Genomic DNA, 18,707 nt, shown 5'->3' on the forward strand with positions numbered 1-18,707 from the left:
AGCAGGAACACGCAGCGCTATGCTAGGCAACACGTAACGAGAAGAATGGTGTTACAAAAAAAAAAAAAAAAAAAGGCCATCGCAGCCGGCAGGCAGTTCTGGACGACAAGCATTTCATTAACATTTCCAGCAACAACTAATGTAAACACTTAAAAGCAGAATAGAAAATATTCACAACAAATCTCAGGTTTTTACAGAGATTCTTGTTTTTTTTTGCTTTTTTTTTTAGGAAATTATATAAGGCCATGTTCTTTTTTTTTTTTTTCCTCTGTTTGTTGACATTTTGATTTAAGCTTCTTGTACCCCCTGAAATAAGCTGGACTTCGCAGCACCGACCGCTGCTCTAGTTTGATAATTGATGAGGAATCACTAATAAATCAGAGCTTGGTTCATCCTGAAGTTCTCTAACCAATGATTCTGGTCCCATTTCAATGTTTTTTTTTGTTGTTTTTTAGGCATTTATAACCGTATATAAAAACGGAGCTTAAATAACAAGGAAACCCTTTTTTTTTTTGAAGGGGGGGAAAAAAAACAAACACAATGCTAAAAATAAGCATTTGGGGAGAGGATTGTTTGTTAAATATGTGGAAAAAAATGATTCTACAGAACTTCATAACATAAAAGGGCGTTATATACATTTTTTCTATTCCTGTCCAGTTCCTGGACAAACCTTTAACACAGTCATGTACACGTTATATTTACTGTCTCTCAGTGAATCACAGCACAACACTACTCGATCTGAAGCCCCAGCAGACAGCAGTCTCTGCCCGATGACGTTGCAGCTCTCGGTGGCCTCACAGTACGTAAGTCAGACAGCAGGGCGGGCGGGGGGGAGGGAGGGGGCGATAGACTTTTAGGTTGAAACGGGGGCCTGATTTGACCTACATGCCCTGTGAGGGGCCTGGGTTTTTGCCGCCGCCGCCGCCCTGATTGCCGCCCATGCCGTGGAGCTGCTGGTAAAGCCCGAGCAGGTTCATTTGGTTCATTTGGTTCATCCCGCCTCCCATCATGCCGTTCTGCAGGGCCAGCTGGTTCAGGTAATTGGCCTGGTTGGCCATGGCCAGCTGCTGCTCCTGCACCTTCCTGTTGGTGATCAGCTTCTGCACGAACATCATCAGCTGCGGAGACACAGACAGACAAAAACAAATGTGTGAAGGTGAGAGAAAGCCGGAGGTGTGGAAAAGAAGGGGCGTGGTCATGATGTCCTCCATCCTGAAGTGCGAGGCTGGGATTGCCCAACTATGACCAAACTATAGAACGATATAGATCTACTTTAGAGACACCATGAGGGTTATTCTTCTCCAGCTGGGGCAGAACAATGCAGAGGTTCATGCAGAGCTGTGAGATGGGGCTCCATCCTTACCGTTTGCTGCCTGGTGAGCACGTCTCTGTAAATGTTCTCCCTGCGCTTCAGCTCCATCTCCACGGTGGCTTGGTGGCTCAGAGCCAAACCCTGCACCTGGCTCTCTGTGAGCTCCGGGTTGTCCTTCCACTGCAGGGAGAGCGTTCGTTAGCCACCAGAAACCGTGCCGCTTTTGATAATCGTCTTGTAATAAAAAATAAAGATCCTGACCGGCTGAGGACGCCGCAGCTTTTAAGACTTACTATTCTGGCGATGATGTCCTCCACGGAGTCCCGGCTTAGGGATTTCAAAGCGTTTGTTGCTTCGATGACTTTCTGCCGTCCCTGGTTTATGAGGTCCTGGACGAGAAGAGAGACGAAACTTTCAATGAGGAACAGGCGAGTTACTCGTTTCTTTTTTTACGTCTGCGGAGCGCGGCTGCATCGGGCCGGTGAAGACGACCGTGGAGAACGAGCATCAGTACAAAAAAACAACAACAATGCATAACAAAAGTAGGACAAAAACAGTAACAAAAAAAAAAAGAAATGACTTTACGTTCCCCATTGGCAGAGCTCGTTATTCAGCTCCAACAAAAACCTCAACACCTCCAGCAAATACGAACAAAAAGAGCTTCCACCAAAACCAAATGTTAGCAAGAAGGTGGTGGAGAGGAAGAGGTTTTTTTCTGATTTAGTTGGAACAATAAAAAAGGATAAGACATAGTCGTTATTAAAGAAATGTTTTTTTCCCAGAAAACTACAAAAAGAAATTCATCTATTAAGAACACAGTTGTCACAGCTGACTAGACATTTAAAAGCACTGAAGACACTTCCAGATGTTCCCCTTTTCCTTTTTCAAGGTCATGAGTTCTCATGTTAAGGCGCCTCTCACATGGGTCACACACCAACTTAGATAATTGTGACTGTACATCGAGATTTCGAGGGGCTTTTATTTTGAAATTCCACATCAGATCTTGGTGACTTTTGATGAGCAGCATCTGGAGGTGTTCTATTGTCAAAATAGTAAAAATAGATTTACTCTCATCAGCTGAAAATAAATATATAAAGTATAGAGATTTGAAGAATTGAGGAAGCATGACGGTGTGTCAGATACCATCTCCCCCCCCCCCCCCCTCAGTGGCCGTGTATTAATAGCTGCCGGCCCAGACATGCAGCGTTAGGAGCTGCTCGACCGCTGCTAGCCCGGTGTCACAATGAGGGGGGGGTTTGGTGAGGAATGTGGGGCGCCGTGCCGTAGGGGAGACGGACAGGGAGGCATATGGGGCTCATTACTTACCTCCAGCTGCTGGTTGGACATGGTGGCCAAAGCTGCCATGTTGAAGGAGAAGTAGTTTGAGGTGCCCATGTCTGGCTGAGCGTAGGCCGCACCGTAGTTGGTCCTCGGCACGCCCTGAGGAGAGATACGGGGGGGGGGGGGGGGTGGAGGAGGCAGATACCGATTAGGCAGGTAATGAGGAGAACCAGAGGCACCATGAGAACAACAGTTTGAGGTTGTAGTGTTAGCTTTCTGCACACAGCGGTCCCGACCATCAGATCTTATCTGGTCCTGTCGTAACCCCTCAGCCCGTAGCTAATAAGCTCTTTATTCCCACCGATGAGGAGCAGGCATCGATGTCAGAGTCCCGGATGAAACTCGCCTCCTCACTAAGTCTAAGATAGGTCCAGCCGTCTGTGGCTTTTTTTTCCTCTGTCTGCACCTCGTGTGACGCTGCTGCTGACGTCTCAGTAAAGACCCTCAAACGCAGACTTTGATGCATCATAAATTAATGTATAAAATTGCTTAACTTACATCAAGTGTTTTGAAAGGAAGAACGACTGAATTTCTGTAATTTTTCCAAACAAGCACAAAAGAAATTTGCAGACTGGACCGACATATTTCAATAAGGCAACTACGTAAAACCCTATTAAGATTTTATCTACAATGATTTACACATCCCTTTCCTAAAGAAAAGCTGATTGGCTTATTTAATGAGAATACTGTAAGGGTTAGTAATTTTTTAAATAAAATTTTTTGGCCCTCAAATACTTTTGACAACCCAATTTTGTGCCCCGTGATAAAAAGAGGCTGACCTGCAGAAACTCTGGAGGCCAAAATAACTCTAATGCAAGCGTGTAGTTCTTGGATGACGATATTTGCCGACAAAGTTTGTACAATTTCTGATCGATGTGATGTTATCGGCCCATCTAACACATTTACATTGATAAAATATGATTTGACTATTTTATTTCTAAGCTCTTACAGTTATTTGGCATTTACAATGAAGACTTTTGTTTTTTTAATCATCACAACAGCACCATTGCACTATAATTGTATGCCTGGTTTTCAAAATAAAGGCGGATTTGGCGATATGGATCGATATTTTCATTTTGTATCGATGTAATTGGATAATTAAAATCATTGAATTGAAATATTAGTAATTCTAATTAAATGCAGTCACATTTAGCATACTCTTAGATGACGGACCAGAACGAGAAACTAAACATAACCTGTATTACTAGGGGACAGAATCTAAGGTGAGTTTGCATACAAGCAAAAGGACTCTGGCCTGTTCTTTGTCTTAGACCTAAGGATGAAATAAAATGGGTTAAATGTTTGGTTTCTGGAGGATTACACAAAGCTCGTTTTGTGTTTTTCTTGCTTCTTTAAAGACTTTTCTAAGATCCATCTGCAACACAAAAAAGGTTGAAGCGTAAAATTTTAAACATGCATTCGATGAGAGCAACAAGTTTCCCAGTATCAGGCCGCTCCTGCTGTATTAAGTCTGTGTGTGTGTGTGTGTGTGTGTGTGTGTGTGTGTGTAACGACATGAAGTAAACAGTCTTGTCTCAGTAAAGGCCAGCAGAATGCCGATGTTTGTATGTAATTGAGTCTCAGCTGCAGATGGTTTCCCCTTGCCCTGTAATCTGGCCATCCGGTATGTAGTAGGGTGCATGTGTGTGTGTTTGTGTGTCAGTGTGTGTGTTTGTGTGTCAGTGTGAGTGAGAGAGAGAGTGAGGGGGGCCTACGGGGGCCTCTGGACCTGGTCAGAGACAGGTGTGCAAATCTAAACAGTACAAACCCTCCAAACAACCACAATCTGCACATGCACACTCTTCAATTTAAACACAAAGCCATTCCTGAGGTGCAGCTGAGTCCTCTGATACTAAATAGCACATGTCACTTTTATTAAAGGAAAGAAACAATCAAGACTGCATTTTAGAATTAAGATCAGAAGTTTTTTTTTGTTTTTTTTTAATCGTCTTTGGCTTGTGCTTTGCTGAATTTAAGATACGTTGGAGGAACAAAGGGCTCAGAGCTTTAATTTTATTTCAAGTCCAAGATCACATTCTTGGTTTTCCCCCCCTTTTGTTCAGATGGTAAATCTGATATTATGCATGCGGCTTTTTTTTCGCCAGCACCAGCCCGACACTCAAAGACATTAACAGAGGTTGGGTTTCTTTACAGTTGTTGCTCTCGTAAATTCAAAACCAAAGAAAAATAAAAAAAATAATAAAAATTGAAAGGACCACTTGTGAACAGCCATTTCTCAGGGCTACAAAACTAGATCCAGCTTAAAACGTCACTTTTCCAGATTCAGATTATATATGTTTAGAACATATTCACCTAGCAGGTTTTATTAGAGACGTTTTGCAGATCGTAAAACAATTGGTTCTGATTCAGCAGGGCGGTAGAGGGCTGTCACATAAGGGTTTTTCTCTCTTTATTTGGCGTCTGGACCAGCAAAGGTCAGCTATATTTGAACATTTGTAGCCCAAACTGGCCAGTCGCAGATTACGTTATCTACAACTTTTTAAGTTACAGTTTCCCTCTTGTCGGACAGTAGGAAAAAACACGGACGCTTGATCCTAAGCCATTATTAAACGCACAAATAGAGCCTCAGAATGTGTTTAATAGTCACATTTTGTTACAATGTTTTGGACTCAATGTTGCGATCAGCTACCTGACTTCTTGAACGCAGAAGTCAGGTAGGGTCCCGACTTTCCCACTCATAATGCCAACTTTCGGGGCCGTTCCAGTTGAAATTTACTATTTGGAGGTTGGAAATCCCAACTTATGAGGACAAATTGAGCGCAGCAAGAAACAAAAAAAAAAACTGGCAGATCTGGACTGAATTATCCTACACTACACCCAGATTAATTAAGCCCAGGTTGGGATAAGCAATGCCTTTTTTTCAGGGTTTCTTCAAGTCCCATCAAGTCAAATTCACAAATTCTACTAGATCTTTAAAGACCAATTCAAATTAGTACAAATAACATAATATAACCTAATAAATCACAGCTACCTTAATAAGTTAAATAGGTTAAATCTAATGTTTTTTTTTTTTAAACCCTGGTATGCTATTCTAGTGCTTTTACTCCAATGTTACCAAACGTTAAAGCCATTCCATAGTATTAATACCAAAAGGATTACTGGGTGTCATGAATTTATACTTTCCCATGACAAAGGAAGGAAGTACTGGTGGTTAACTTTACATTTTGATTTTAGCTGCTTAAACATGAAATAGGCACGTTTCTACAGCAGAAGCCTGATTGTTGTAAAAACTAAATTTTTTGGAAGAAACGATGAAAGAACAAGCAACCCAGTTTAAGAGGGAACTAAATGTAAGTCAGGCCCTGGTTAGGAAAAGCTGGACATATCCGATACTTTAAGGCCTAAAACTCGGATCATTTAATGTCAGAAAAACCTAAAATGAACCCAAAGTGTGAAAACTAGAGTTGTGTTGTGGCAAAATCACAAGAAAAAAAGTGAATTTGAATATAAGTAAATCTAAGATAAATTTATCTTATTATTTCGAGACTAACATTTCATCTAATATATTATAGAAGAAGAAATAAAGTGTAGAATCTTAAATATTTTCTCATACTAAGTTTTCCTGTTTCCATTGTACTCCAGAGATGAAAAATACTGAAAGCAAATTTCTGATTTATCCCGACTCCACTGGAACTGATAAATGCATTTTCCCTGCATGGTCGAGATGTAAAAATTAACGATTTTGATCCAGCGTCAGTGTTTTTCCTGCAGCTGGCAACCCTCCGGTTTGATGAGAAGCAGAGGAGCTGCTTACGGACACACGGGACAGAAGAGAGAACCGAGTGTTGGAAAAATAATCATTGTGGAGAATTAGAATCTAGGATTACCAAGAGAGGGAAGATTTGCCCTTGTACAACATTACCACCTTTATAGACTTCTCCAAATAAACCCTGCTAATTGCCCCGCAGGAGAGAAGACAAGAAGGATGGAGACAGAGTATGTGCAGGGGGAGTTTCTAACCTTCTGTGAACCTACATCCTCATTGTGACTAGCTTTGACACTGCTCAGCCAACTTTAGAGATTTAGAAAGCTGAACCCAAAGCAAAGCCAGAACCATCACCAGAGGAGCAGGTTGTGTCGTCTGCTCGATGCAGGTGGTGATCGGTCGAAAGATCAGATAGAACAAAAACCAGGGTCTGACTCTGCTGCTCCTCACGCTTTCATCATGTCCGTGTTTTCAACGATGATGGACACAAGGAGGGTGTGCTAAATTATGTCTTTATTATCTGAGTACATTTAGACAATTAATAAAGTTAGTGCGTGGGGCAAGGAAAGGACAGGAGGAAAAATGGTAGTAAGGATGGAAGGAAAGGAGAAAGGAAGTGAAGAAGAAAAGGAGGAAGGAGAGAATTGAAGGAAGGAAGGAAGGAAGGAAGGAAGGAAGGAAGGAAGGAAGGAAGGAAGGAAGGAAGGAAGGAAGGAAGGAAGGAAGGAAGGAAGGAAGGAAGGAAGGAAGGAAGGAAGGAAGGAAGGAAAGAAAGTGAAGGGGAAAGGGAAGCGAGGAGGGAAAGAAGGAAGAAAAGAAATAAGTGAAGGAAGGGAAAGAAGGGACGAAGGAACGAAGGAAGGAAGTATAGAGAACAGAAAGTGAAGGGGAAAGGGAAGCGAGGAGGGAAAGAAGGAAGGGAAAGAAGGAAGAACAGAAGGAAGGAAGGATGGATAGAGGACAGAAAGTGAAAGGGAAGTGAGGAGGGAAAGGAGGAAGAAAAGTAAGAAGTGAAGGAAGGAAGGAAGGAAGGAAGGAAGGAAGGAAGGAAGGAAGGAATGAAGGAAGGAAGGAAGGAAGAGGAGGGACAGAGGACAGAAAGTGAAGGGGAAAGGAGAGGAAGTGAATGAAAAGGAAAGTGAGGAAGGGAAAGAAGGAAGAAAGGAAAAAAAAGAAAGAAGTTAAGGAGAAAGGGAAGGAAGGGACCAAGGAAGAAAGGAAGGGAGAAAGAAGAGGAGGGATGAGGACAGAAAGTGAAGGGGAAAGGGGAGGAAGTGAAGGAAAAGTGAGGAGGGTAAGAAGGAAGAAAGGAAAGAAGGGAAGGAGGAAGGAAGGAAAGAGAGAAGTTAAGGAGAAAGGGAAGGAAGGGACGAAGGAAGGGAGGAGGGAAGTAAGGAAGGAAAGGAAGGGAGAAAGAAAAGGAGGGAGAGATAATAGAAAGAAGTGAAGGAGAAAGGGAAGAAAGAGAGAAGGTAAGTAAGGAATAGAGGAGTAAGGAAAGAAAGAGGGAGGGAAGGGAGAAAAAGGAAAAGGGAATGAAGAGGATAGGAAGGGAAGGAGAAAGGGAAGGAAGGGAGTAAGCAAGGATGAAAGGAAGGAAGGGAGGAAAGTTAGAAAGGGAGGAGTGAAGAAGGAAGGAAGGACAGAGGGTGGGACAGAGGATGGAAGGATTGTCAAAAACGAGAACAGAAAATCAGAAAAATGGAAGGATGGATGCACGATGGACGTAATCGTGGTAATAAAAACATTTCTTCACGCTATAATTTATCTCCCCCCTCATCAGACCAGGCAGACCTCCCCCGTCCCCCTTTAACCATGCGGTGCAGGAAACCCTGCATCGGTGCGCTGATGCTTTGGTCAGCGTTCTCTCCTCACTCACCTTCTTCTCCGCCTCGTACTCGGCCCACGCCGCCTTGCGGTCCTCCTCGCTGAGGGCCTCCTCCTCCTTGTGGTCCAGCAGGGAGTCGTGCTCGTGGTAGCACACGATCTGATCCTTGTTGTTCTGCAGCATCTCAGCCAGGATGGGATCCTGCAGAGGACGACACAGAAGCAGCATCAGACCACCGGCGCGTACTAAAGGGACAACAAGGGAGTTTCGTACTAAAGCATCCGATCCGCCCGGATCTGAAATTAAACTGCAGTACTCTGAATATTTTGGTTTCCATGCCTCTGCATTGTTATTGAAAACAATAGCGGGGGGAAATTAAGACAACGTGGTTTAAATTACGCTCTCTGCAGCACATTGGCTTCTCCCTCAGCCTAGCTTAACTTTAAAAGTGAAACTCAGCGTCAGGTTGGCTCATTCAGAGAAGGCCTCGGCGCCTTTGTCTCACTGCGGGACAGTGCAAATGTAAATTTGGTTTAAATAAAAATAAAAAACCATGAATGCTATTGGCATGAAGTAAAACTAGAACAGCAACCCATGAAATTAAGCAGTGATTGCAAACCTGCGGTGAATAAATTGAAAATAAACACCAGACTAGACTCAGTGAAACCGGATCCACCAAAAGGAGGAAGGCGGCGGGGGGGGTCATAAGAGCTATCTTTTAGGGCTTCGTGCAGAGCTTCTCACCCGCACACGCTGGAACTACTCTTAAGACTTAGATCCTGAGCCCACTGGTGCTCCTCAAGCGACATGTGTTTATGTTTCCCGGCCATCGCTCTCAATCAGGACAGAACCGGGCCACCCTTAAAACAACCAAACATTTGGAAGCAGCGAGCGGCTCCACTGCAGCTTTACCCTCTAATTAGGACATAAAAGCACGGAGGGGGTCCGATGGCCCGATTAGGATAAAAGGCACGATTTGTTTGGCCAAAGAACGGCGAGGGAGGAGGTCAAATAAGACGCAGAGTCAATGCCACCAGCAGCAGCAGCAGTAATGACGGAGCGTGGAGGGTCTTTGGAAAGATGCTCAACACAAAAATATCCACACCCCTGAACTTCACCACATTTCCTCACTTCACAGCCACCCACTCCCATGGATTTTACTGGGGGTATAGATGACTGATGAACACAAAGTTATAATGGATACTGGAGTAGAGTAAGACCCAAGGTTTTAAAAAAACGTTTAAAATAATAATGGATGCTCCTTGAGTCAATGCCCGCGTCTCTGCCAGCTTTGCACGTCTAGAGACTGATGTTCAGACACTCTCCGTCCAGTCTGTCGGAGCTTGACCTGTTTTTCCAAACCAGAACGACCAAAAGTTTCAACTTCCAAGTCCTGCCACAGGTTTTAGGTCTGAGCACACATACCTATGCTTTGATCTAAGCCCTTCCATGGCAGCTCAAGGTGAAGGTTTTCTTTGGCTGCTGCCTTCCACGGAGGCGAACCTCCGCTGGACTCTTGAGTGTTTCGCGACCTACAGCAGGTTTTCTATCAGGTATTGTTCTACGTTAAAAGTATACTATGCAACCGGGGTTGATTTTCCAGCGAGGCTCCCCCCAGAGTGCGAAAGTAAAAGTGCACTGTCATAAAGATGCTCAGCTGTTCTGGTTTCTCCGTCAAGCCAGGCGCGGTTGTTTTGAGCTTAGCAGACAGGCGAACACAACGAAAAGTGGAAAAAACGGCAGTACAAACAATGACTAACACAGTGAAGGTATGAACATCAGGGTTTCCCGCAGCACTATGTTGGCGAGGCGGCGGCTGCGCCAACATAAAAAAAGAATAAAAAAATAAATAAAATAATAATAATAATAATAATAATAAAACTCGATATGCTTGCATGTTTATTTGACGTTAACACGCGGTTCTTTGTTGTTGCTTTTGCGCGTGCATATAGTGAATGACAGGGCAAAAACACATGGAGTTCTCGCCGTAAAGCAAGACCGACTCTCGCGGTCTTGCACGAGACTTCTGAGTCTGTGGGTGCGGGCCGAGGGCTCCTGTACGGTATTTCCCCCACAGACCCCCAGGGCGGCCGAGAAAACCTTTGTTCGACCTGAAATGACTCATTTAATCATCCAAAACGGTATGGAGCACATTAATTAACTGAAAAATGTTGCATAGTATGCCTTTAAGCTCCGTCCGTTTGACCATTGATCATCTCTGACCAGCTTTCCTGTCTCAGCGAAAGTAAAGCATGATGCTGCCACCACCGTGCTTCATTTAGGGGATGCTGTCCTCGGTCCAATGTGGAATTGTGCGTGTAAGGCCAGATTTGTATGTAAAACTAATAGTTGACATTTTATTCCAACCTGCAGCTCCGTCAGGGTTACCATCTGCCTCTCTGATTGATGCTCTCCTTTCCCGACCTGTCAGTTTACGCGGGCCTCTTAGCTTTGTGCCATACGCTTTATTTTCAGATGATGCCTGTGAGATGGTCAAAGCTAAAGAGGTTTTTATTACCTCAACCAGCTTTAAGCTTCTCTCTGATCTTTTCCAGCAAACCTCTGCTTTCAAGGGGACATTAAAATCTAGATTGGAATCAGACAGCAAAGTTTCAGCATCCACTTTATGCCACTAAAAACAACCATTCAAGCAGTCGGCTCCGATGTAAACTCTGCAATCTGCTCGGCGAGCGGGACGCGTTTTCATCCGGAGGCATGAAAGGGAACGGTTGACTGGTTAATGGGTCAGTGGAGCTGCAGGTCAGATGACAGTACAGACGCTCCCGCTGGTAAACAGTGCATTCTGGGATAGCCAAGTAATCCCCCACCAGCGACGGCTCAGGGGTGGTCCGGTCCATCTTCCATCCTGGAGCGCTGCGTGTGTCCTGAGGCAGCACTAATGATGTAGGTAACCTGACCTACACTATTGTCATCCTCATGAACGTGCAAAGGGAAGCCCATCAATATGCTGCGAGGGGGGCAGTGGGTGGGCAGATGCCTTTATATTATATTATATATATATATATATATATATATATATATATATATATATATATATATATATATATATATATATATATATATATATATATATATATATATACACACACACACATGTATATAAATAAAAAAAGAGCTTTTGCATTAGCATAAGTACCGACTCACATCCAGCGATGGCGCTAGAAAGATCCTGTGATATTTTTTTATTTAGTCTTAAAATTCAGACTAGTTTTAGAGTTTGAAGCAATAAATAAACCAGGTTGTTAAACAGCAAGCCGTGCAGGCAGACAATTTGTGGATGTACGGCGTTTTAAACTGTACAATATGTTGTAAAGATTATTTCGTGTGCTGAAAAAAATATAAAAATACCCTAAAAAGACCAACACAGCATTGAATATTGGCAGACAGACTTGTCAGAGAGGAAGATGCACAGAATAAGTTCTGTTGTTTCAAATGTGCTTTTCTTTTTCTTTTTTATGTTTAGTCTCGTCACTAATCTATCGAGGTGTTTTCATTCCAACGGAAGATTACAAAGCTCGTTATCAACGCAGAGCTGTAAATTATTGTAACCCCTTTGCAAACACTTTAAACAAATCCAACATAACCCAGAGGAGCCATAAGACCATGGCCGTCCAAGCTTGTTACAAACGTTGACTTCGACTTTTACCATGAAGGACATGCAGCCATCACCAGTCGTTAAGAATCAGGGTTTTTAAATACAAATACCAATTCCCTCAAAATGGCTCTGAAGATCATCATCTTCCTCAAGCTTTTCAAAAATGTCCTTGCTCTGTTCTCAAATGTTGCACAAACAGTGTTACTGTTCCTGGTTTACATCCTAAAAGCAAACTTTTAAACTCTTCAATCACAAAACCTTTAACGTGCCCTTTAAGCCAAAACCTTGAATATTATCTTCTAAAAGAAGGTATTTTTTTAAGGCTCGACAAAGACTAGACAGCTGAAATGAAAGCGTCTGTATTATCTGCAACAGCTAAACAACACAAAGAGTCAAAACTCTGTTCGACTGCAGCGCAACGGTGATTCTCAGTCAAAAATCCTCAGAGGCGTTTGGGTCGTTTGCAGCTTCAGAAGCAGAGCCATGAACTCACAGCCACAATGTCTTTACATCCTCCAGGCCCTGGGTTTAAGTTGAAAGGTTTATCTACCTGTCAGTCATTTAACAAAGACACAAAATCATGCATTTCCCAATCCACTAGAAGAAGAAAGAAAAAAAAAAAAAAAACCCATGACAAAACACATCCGACCTTTCTATAAAAACAAACTTCGGCTAGCAGCAGTACGGGGGTCTCTTCCTATAAGAGCCAGCCAGACAGAGTTGCTGCACTGCAAAAAGGGAACCTAAAAGTAAGTAAAAGTTTCTTAAAATTAGTATATTTTTCCTTGATTTGAACCGCTAAAATCAGACTATTTGCCAATGGAATGAGAATTGCTACCCCTAAAATAAGATAATTAGACATCCTGCACTTAAAATAAGATTATGGAGATGAATAGTTCTCATTTTAAGTGCAAAAATCTTATTCCAAAGGAAAACAGTCTGATTTAGCTGCTCAAATCAATGTAAAATACACTAATTTCAAGAAGATTTTACCTACTTTGTATTCCCTTTTTGCAGTGTAGTAGGTCAGGAGGGATTCAGAAGGATTTGCCAAGACTGGGTGGTAAATTTAAACAACAAAAAATATGTTTATCAGCTAAGTGGTGTCTAAAAAGACAAGATTTTAAAGACTTCCTTAGCATGACATCCAAGTTGTTATTCATACTTTAGGTGTTTTTCCTGAATGTGAAATAACAGTTGTGCCGCACAAGAAGACAGAAAGACACAATATGGCATAACCACCCAGATAACAAGAATCAAAGGCTCTTAAACTCAGTCTTCCACAGAGAAACGAGAGCATTTTTAGTTTTGGTCGCCGGAATCGAACGATTTCTAGCTCGATCGGCCCAGGCCGGTCAAAGAAGCAAAAACTAATCAGATTTTTTAACGATCAGTGAATGCACCACAGCTAAGCACTACCAGGAGGCACTGACGACAACACTCCTTGGTGTGCACTCTGCTACAACGGGAAGAGAGGAAGGAGAAACGAAGCCAGTTAGTGTTTAAAAATATAAAATCAGAGGAGATGCAGGAAGCTATTTAAAAAAGAAACTATTTTTTTTACAACCTGTCTGGAAATGTCTGCAGTTCATTCACTCTGGCTGTGAGAGAGCGAGAGAGAGCAGGACTTGGCAGATAAGGGAAACGGCTTAAAATAGACCAAATTTTTCCGTCTTTATCTTTTCTTTCAACCTCCATCGGTGAATATCCTGGATTTAAAAACATTAGCAGATTATTTGGAAATCTGAGATAAGGATCTACATACCAAGGTTGCTGTTTGATTAATGCCAACTGGGATGGCTGCAAATAAAACACGCACAAAAACGGTTGAAATATCAGTTCTGGAGTCATTCGATCCTTGTTTTAAAGCACTACAAGGTAGCGTGACATGTTCTCTGGTCCTTGTATAAGTAAGGGATAATGCCCAACGAGGCGCCATTATCAAAAATTAATGGACGCCGGCGAGGCGAGTTTGCTTCTACGAAGAAAGACCACGACGAACCACCAGACCCTCATGATCAGACACTAGCTACTTGAAGCGTCCCATAATCCTGTCACAAAAACATAATTTAAAGACTAAATTACCCAGTTTATCAGCATCCATGCTAGCAGATTTAAATTACCACGGTCCGAACACATCAGCTCATCTAGTAGGGAATTATATGCACATGTCGGTACACCAATGTAACAGAAAACAAGCAATGAAGAAAATGTGAAGATATTTGAATTTTATAAAAAAAATATATATATATATACAATAAATATATAAGTCAATTTCTGGTGAGACAAATATGGAAACCTCAGCATTTACTCCTGATTAAAGTGGTTAAAGCTGCACACAGGTATATCACACCAGGTGCACATGATGGGAACGTCATTACTCAGCATTTACAGGGAGGTTCACACTGTTTAAGCCTCCAACGCTTAATTAAGGGTCCTCCTGACAGTTGAAATGAGAAAGAACACCAAGGGTTTAAAAAGGTCCCCGAGGAATTTTTTATCATCAATTACACAGCATGGAAAGAAAAGGCTACAAGTGGAGGAGATTTAAAACGACTGCCAACATCGGCAGCCCTGGCTGTCCAAGAAAGATGCTAAAAGAAATCTCCAAAAACCACATAATGTCATCACGGGCCCTACAGTGCTACAGTTCTGACCTGTGCAGCCAGAAAGAGACAGCAAAGGTCCAGCTTCCACGGGAAGCGTTCAAGAAAGAAAGCTTTGCTCCATGAATTATGATGGTCAGGCTGAAGTTTGTCAGAGGAAATGTAGACAAAGACCAGGATATTGGGAACTATGTACTTTTGAACATATAACATATACCAACTGTGAAACATGGAGGTGGGAGCATCATGGTGCGGTGACTGTTAGCTGTGGCAGGACCTGGCCGGCTCACTATCAGAGTCGTGTTCAACGGTGCTGGAGGAAAATCTGGGACCACGGGTAAAAGATCTAAAGCTGAAGCAGAACCGAATCCTGCAACCTGACAACGACCCGTAGAATAGCAGCACATCGACCAGAGAACTGGCAGAGGATGGGAAACAGAAAACCCTGGGCCGAGTGAAAGCCCAGATCAGGATCTGACCGCACGGTAACCTGAAACCCCCTCAGACATGTCAAAGCTCCAAGTGAGCAAGACGGCAAACACACCGCAGGTTTGATTTAAGCCCCAACTCACAGCGTGACTTAGCATTAAATCTGAAGCCACACCAGTGTCTCCCCAGAGTTCTTAAACCTGCAAATGAGCCAACAACACCTCCCGGTTTTTCTCACCAGCAACAGCTCTGCTTTTTGCTCTCGTTATCATTAGTGCTCCCTCTCTCTCTCTCTCTTTCTCTCTCCACCTGCAACGCTGCAAGATCAGGCATGTTTTTTTTTTTTTTTTTTTTGAGAGGTGACAAAAAGCAGTCTGGGACTTTAGGAACCACTTTACCAAGAACAAACGGGCCGGGTTAGCTACGGGTGAGCGCGGCTAAAAATAATTTATAATACCGTCACCAAATAGCTCCCACGATCAATGATATATTGCTGCAGAAAGGGTTTTTCTTTAAAGGCCACGGTGCCTTCCGACCTATAATGAGCAGAGCATGGCTTGGTTTATTGGCTCCAGTCGGCACTGCTTTTCGACTTCAGCTTGCCCCGCAGCATTAAAGCTGTTACTGCCGCAGCCTAACGACCTCGGCAGCCGTTACCTGCTGAGCCCCACGGACGCATCAACACGCCCCGAGCCTCCTGACAACACGCAATGCGGCGATATGTGCCGAGGATGGGAGATCTGTCTTAAAACCAGTGTTGTATAAAGTACTGAAAAATTTCGGAGTCAAGTAAAAGTATCGTTACCTCTCCAAAATATGACTTTGGTAAAAGTCCAAGTCACTGACTGAAATGTTACTTGAGTAAAAGTCTTAAAGTATCTGAAATGTCTTGTACTTAAGTATGAAAATTACTGTAAAAATAGATGTACTCAAGTAATGTAATAAAAAGTATAAGTAAAAAGTAAAACAAAGCAAATGCAGTTTGAATGACATTTTTTTAGATTTTGGTAAACTTTGAAAGTAAAATTTACTTGAAATACTATAAAACACCAAGTGCAGGAGAAATTTAGACCAAGTTTAGACAGAAAATACAACCTTTTTGTAAGCTTTCAGTTTCCCTTCTTCAAGTAAGGTCAGTGCTATGCACTTTAAAATTATACACAACCAAGTGCAGGCAAAGGGGGTGTATACTAAGAACATGGTTAAGTGATAAACCAGGTCTAGTTAACCTACAGGAAGTGGTAAACCTGCTAATAGATACACCTGCAGGTTATCATTTAGTTAAGAAAATTAGGACTCTCTGCTATTAGATGCTTTACCTAAACCACAAGGTTAATTTAACCTGCTTTACTACTGAACCAGCTTCTTATCCTGTTGGTGGTGAACAACTTTGTCACAGTAAATCAGTAGGTGGGGTCAAAACACTTGTGTGCGTGACTCTTTTTGTAACGAGTAACTAAACCAAACATTGAAAATGTATTGGAGTAAAAGTATGCAATTAAGTTCAGAAATATAGTGAAGTAAAAGTTATCAAAAAAAAAATTATACTCGAGAAAAGTATAAAGTACTCCAAAATATACTTAAGTACAGTAGTGAAGTATTTTTACTTCGTTACTATACAACACTGCTTAAAACCAACCAGAGACCTCCTCCCGTACCTTCTCACTGTGCATGTAGCTGCAAGTCAGATGAGAAAAGACGAGTAATGATGAACCCCAAGAGGAGGGGAGGGGGGGGGGGGGGATACAATCTTAGAGAGGGTGGGTAGGGATTGTCAAACTCACGTCTGGGCTACAAGTACCTTCTTTGTCATTATGGGGAAGCGCGCTCGCTTCCTTTGTCTCCAATTAGATTTTCTGAAGAGCTAAGAGACATGTTTAAGAGGGGGGTTTAAAATAATGACCCTTCATCATGCGGGGAAGGCCAGAGGCAGATAATGTTCAAAGTGAGCGCAGTAAAGTGCAAAGTCATAACAACAGATGCTCTCGATGAGATGGCGGGAAAACGATGCCGTGGGGTACTGGTGGAGGGACAGGCAACATGAGTAAAAAGGGGGAGGAGGTGGGGTAACAGGTGCTGAAATAACCGCAGCCGAAAAAGAACACGCACAAAGAGGAAATATTAAACTTAAATGAGGGCTTTCTTCCCCCTTGAAAAAGGCACACACACAAAAAAAGTTAAAGTTTGTGGTCAGTGCAGTGGGGATCGTTAAAGAAATCAGTATTTTCCACGAAAAAATACCGATTTTCCTTGTGTAAAAGTTGAGTGCCGAACCCGCTGTGGCTCAAAAGCGTTTTCTCCTTCTGTGGAGAGCTTTGTTGGCTCGAAGCGATGAAGGGTGTCTGACTCATCTTCACATCATCCCAGATGGCAAATTCCTTCCATTGTGCTGCAGCCCTGCTGCCACAATACACTTACCCCACTGGAAACACCAGGTCAATCTGCTGAAAGACTTATTAGCCTCCCTGTCTTCAACGCAACGAGACACAAACGTCAGCCGGCTCATTAAAGATTACAGACTTCCAACAAGCAAGCGGTTTAATGAACTCTTCCTGCCCGTTAACGTCGGCAACTGTGCGAACACGTCTGCACCCCTGAAGTAAATATCATGTCTAAATGCAGAAGCGTCGCTGACATTTTTATGCGTTTACAGCCTCAGCAAAGCTGCACACAAGTTCAGCCCACAGATTAAGAAGTGGCTTTTAAAAGCGACCAAAACATCTATGGATTCTTTCCATTTCACAACCCATCCTACAATCACTAATACGGCTGCAGCTATCGATTGTTTTCATAATTGATTAATCTATAGATTTTTTCCGAATAATCGAAGAGCACTGCAAAAAGGAAACTAAAAGTAAAATGTTCTTAAAATTAGTATACATTTCCTTAATTTCAGCAGCTAAATAAGACCATTTGCCAATGGAATGAAAATTTCTACCCCTAAAATAAGATAATTAGATATACTGCACTTGCAATAAGGTGATGGAGATGATTTGTTCTTATTTTAGGTGCAAAAATCTTATTCCATTGGCAAATAATATGATTTACTAGCTCAAATCAATGAAAAATACACTTTTACCTACTTTGAGTTCCCTTTTTGCAGTGAGAAAATACTGTTTGTAAACATATACCTTAATAAATGAGCGTTTTGAACTTAAAAATCAAACATTGCACATTTTAAGTGAATTCTAAGTTGCAAAAACTAAATTCAATGCTCTCAACAACACAATTTAGTTAAGGTTTAAATAATTAAATTGGCAAGTTTATTTTATTACAGAATTTTAACCAGTTGAAGTTAAAACTGCGAGATTCTGGATTCTGGAACAGTTTTGGCTTTAATGCTGCTCCAAGTGTGTTTTTTCAGCAAACATCCGTATACTCCAATTAACATTTATTCCATTACTAAAGAAGTCAATGATTATTTCAATAATCAAAATTAATCCAATTATTTCAGCCCTAATCATAAATAAGCAAAACAAGATACTTCAATCTCTCTACTTAAAGAAGATCCTGACTAGAGATGGGCACTGAATGCCAGTTTTATAGATATCCACTGAATTCTGAGTACCTATCCACAAAAATCACACAATACGATAGTGTTACCGTCCAATTACCATCATGGAAATAAACTGCTCAATGTATCACGATATTGATTTTAGGCCATATCGCCCAGCCCTACCCACAGCATTAAAGTAGCTGCTGGTCGAGTCAACAAAGCAAGCTGCTAGAAAGCACTCAGAGGTATGGCTCCACTTTCCAAAATAAGCTGCAGATTATGCTCGCTCCAATATAAAGTGCAAGGCCTACGGCGGGAATACGGCACGGGAAGTACAACTTCCCGTGACAGC

The 18,707-nt window shown here is 42.2% G+C and overlaps 1 protein-coding gene across 2 annotated transcripts in view; it reads right to left on the minus strand.

The window, feature by feature from the left end:
• Positions 1–251: 251 nt before the first annotated feature.
• The window catches only part of atrx (ATRX chromatin remodeler), a 48,029-nt gene continuing 29,573 nt past the window's right edge, over positions 252–18,707 (minus strand). For both annotated transcript variants that reach the window (XM_036127692.1, XM_036127693.1), the window contains exons 30-34: positions 8,260–8,409; positions 2,639–2,752; positions 1,606–1,701; positions 1,364–1,492; positions 252–1,118 (exon numbers count right to left, since the gene is read on the minus strand). In XM_036127692.1, coding sequence (XP_035983585.1) covers positions 882–1,118; positions 1,364–1,492; positions 1,606–1,701; positions 2,639–2,752; positions 8,260–8,409 — 726 coding nt within the window. In that variant the 3' untranslated portion in view covers positions 252–881. The remainder of the gene's footprint in view (positions 1,119–1,363; positions 1,493–1,605; positions 1,702–2,638; positions 2,753–8,259; positions 8,410–18,707) is intronic.

Source organism: Fundulus heteroclitus, chromosome 23, assembly GCF_011125445.2.
Source record: "Fundulus heteroclitus isolate FHET01 chromosome 23, MU-UCD_Fhet_4.1, whole genome shotgun sequence".
Taxonomy (NCBI): Eukaryota; Metazoa; Chordata; class Actinopteri; order Cyprinodontiformes; family Fundulidae; genus Fundulus; species Fundulus heteroclitus.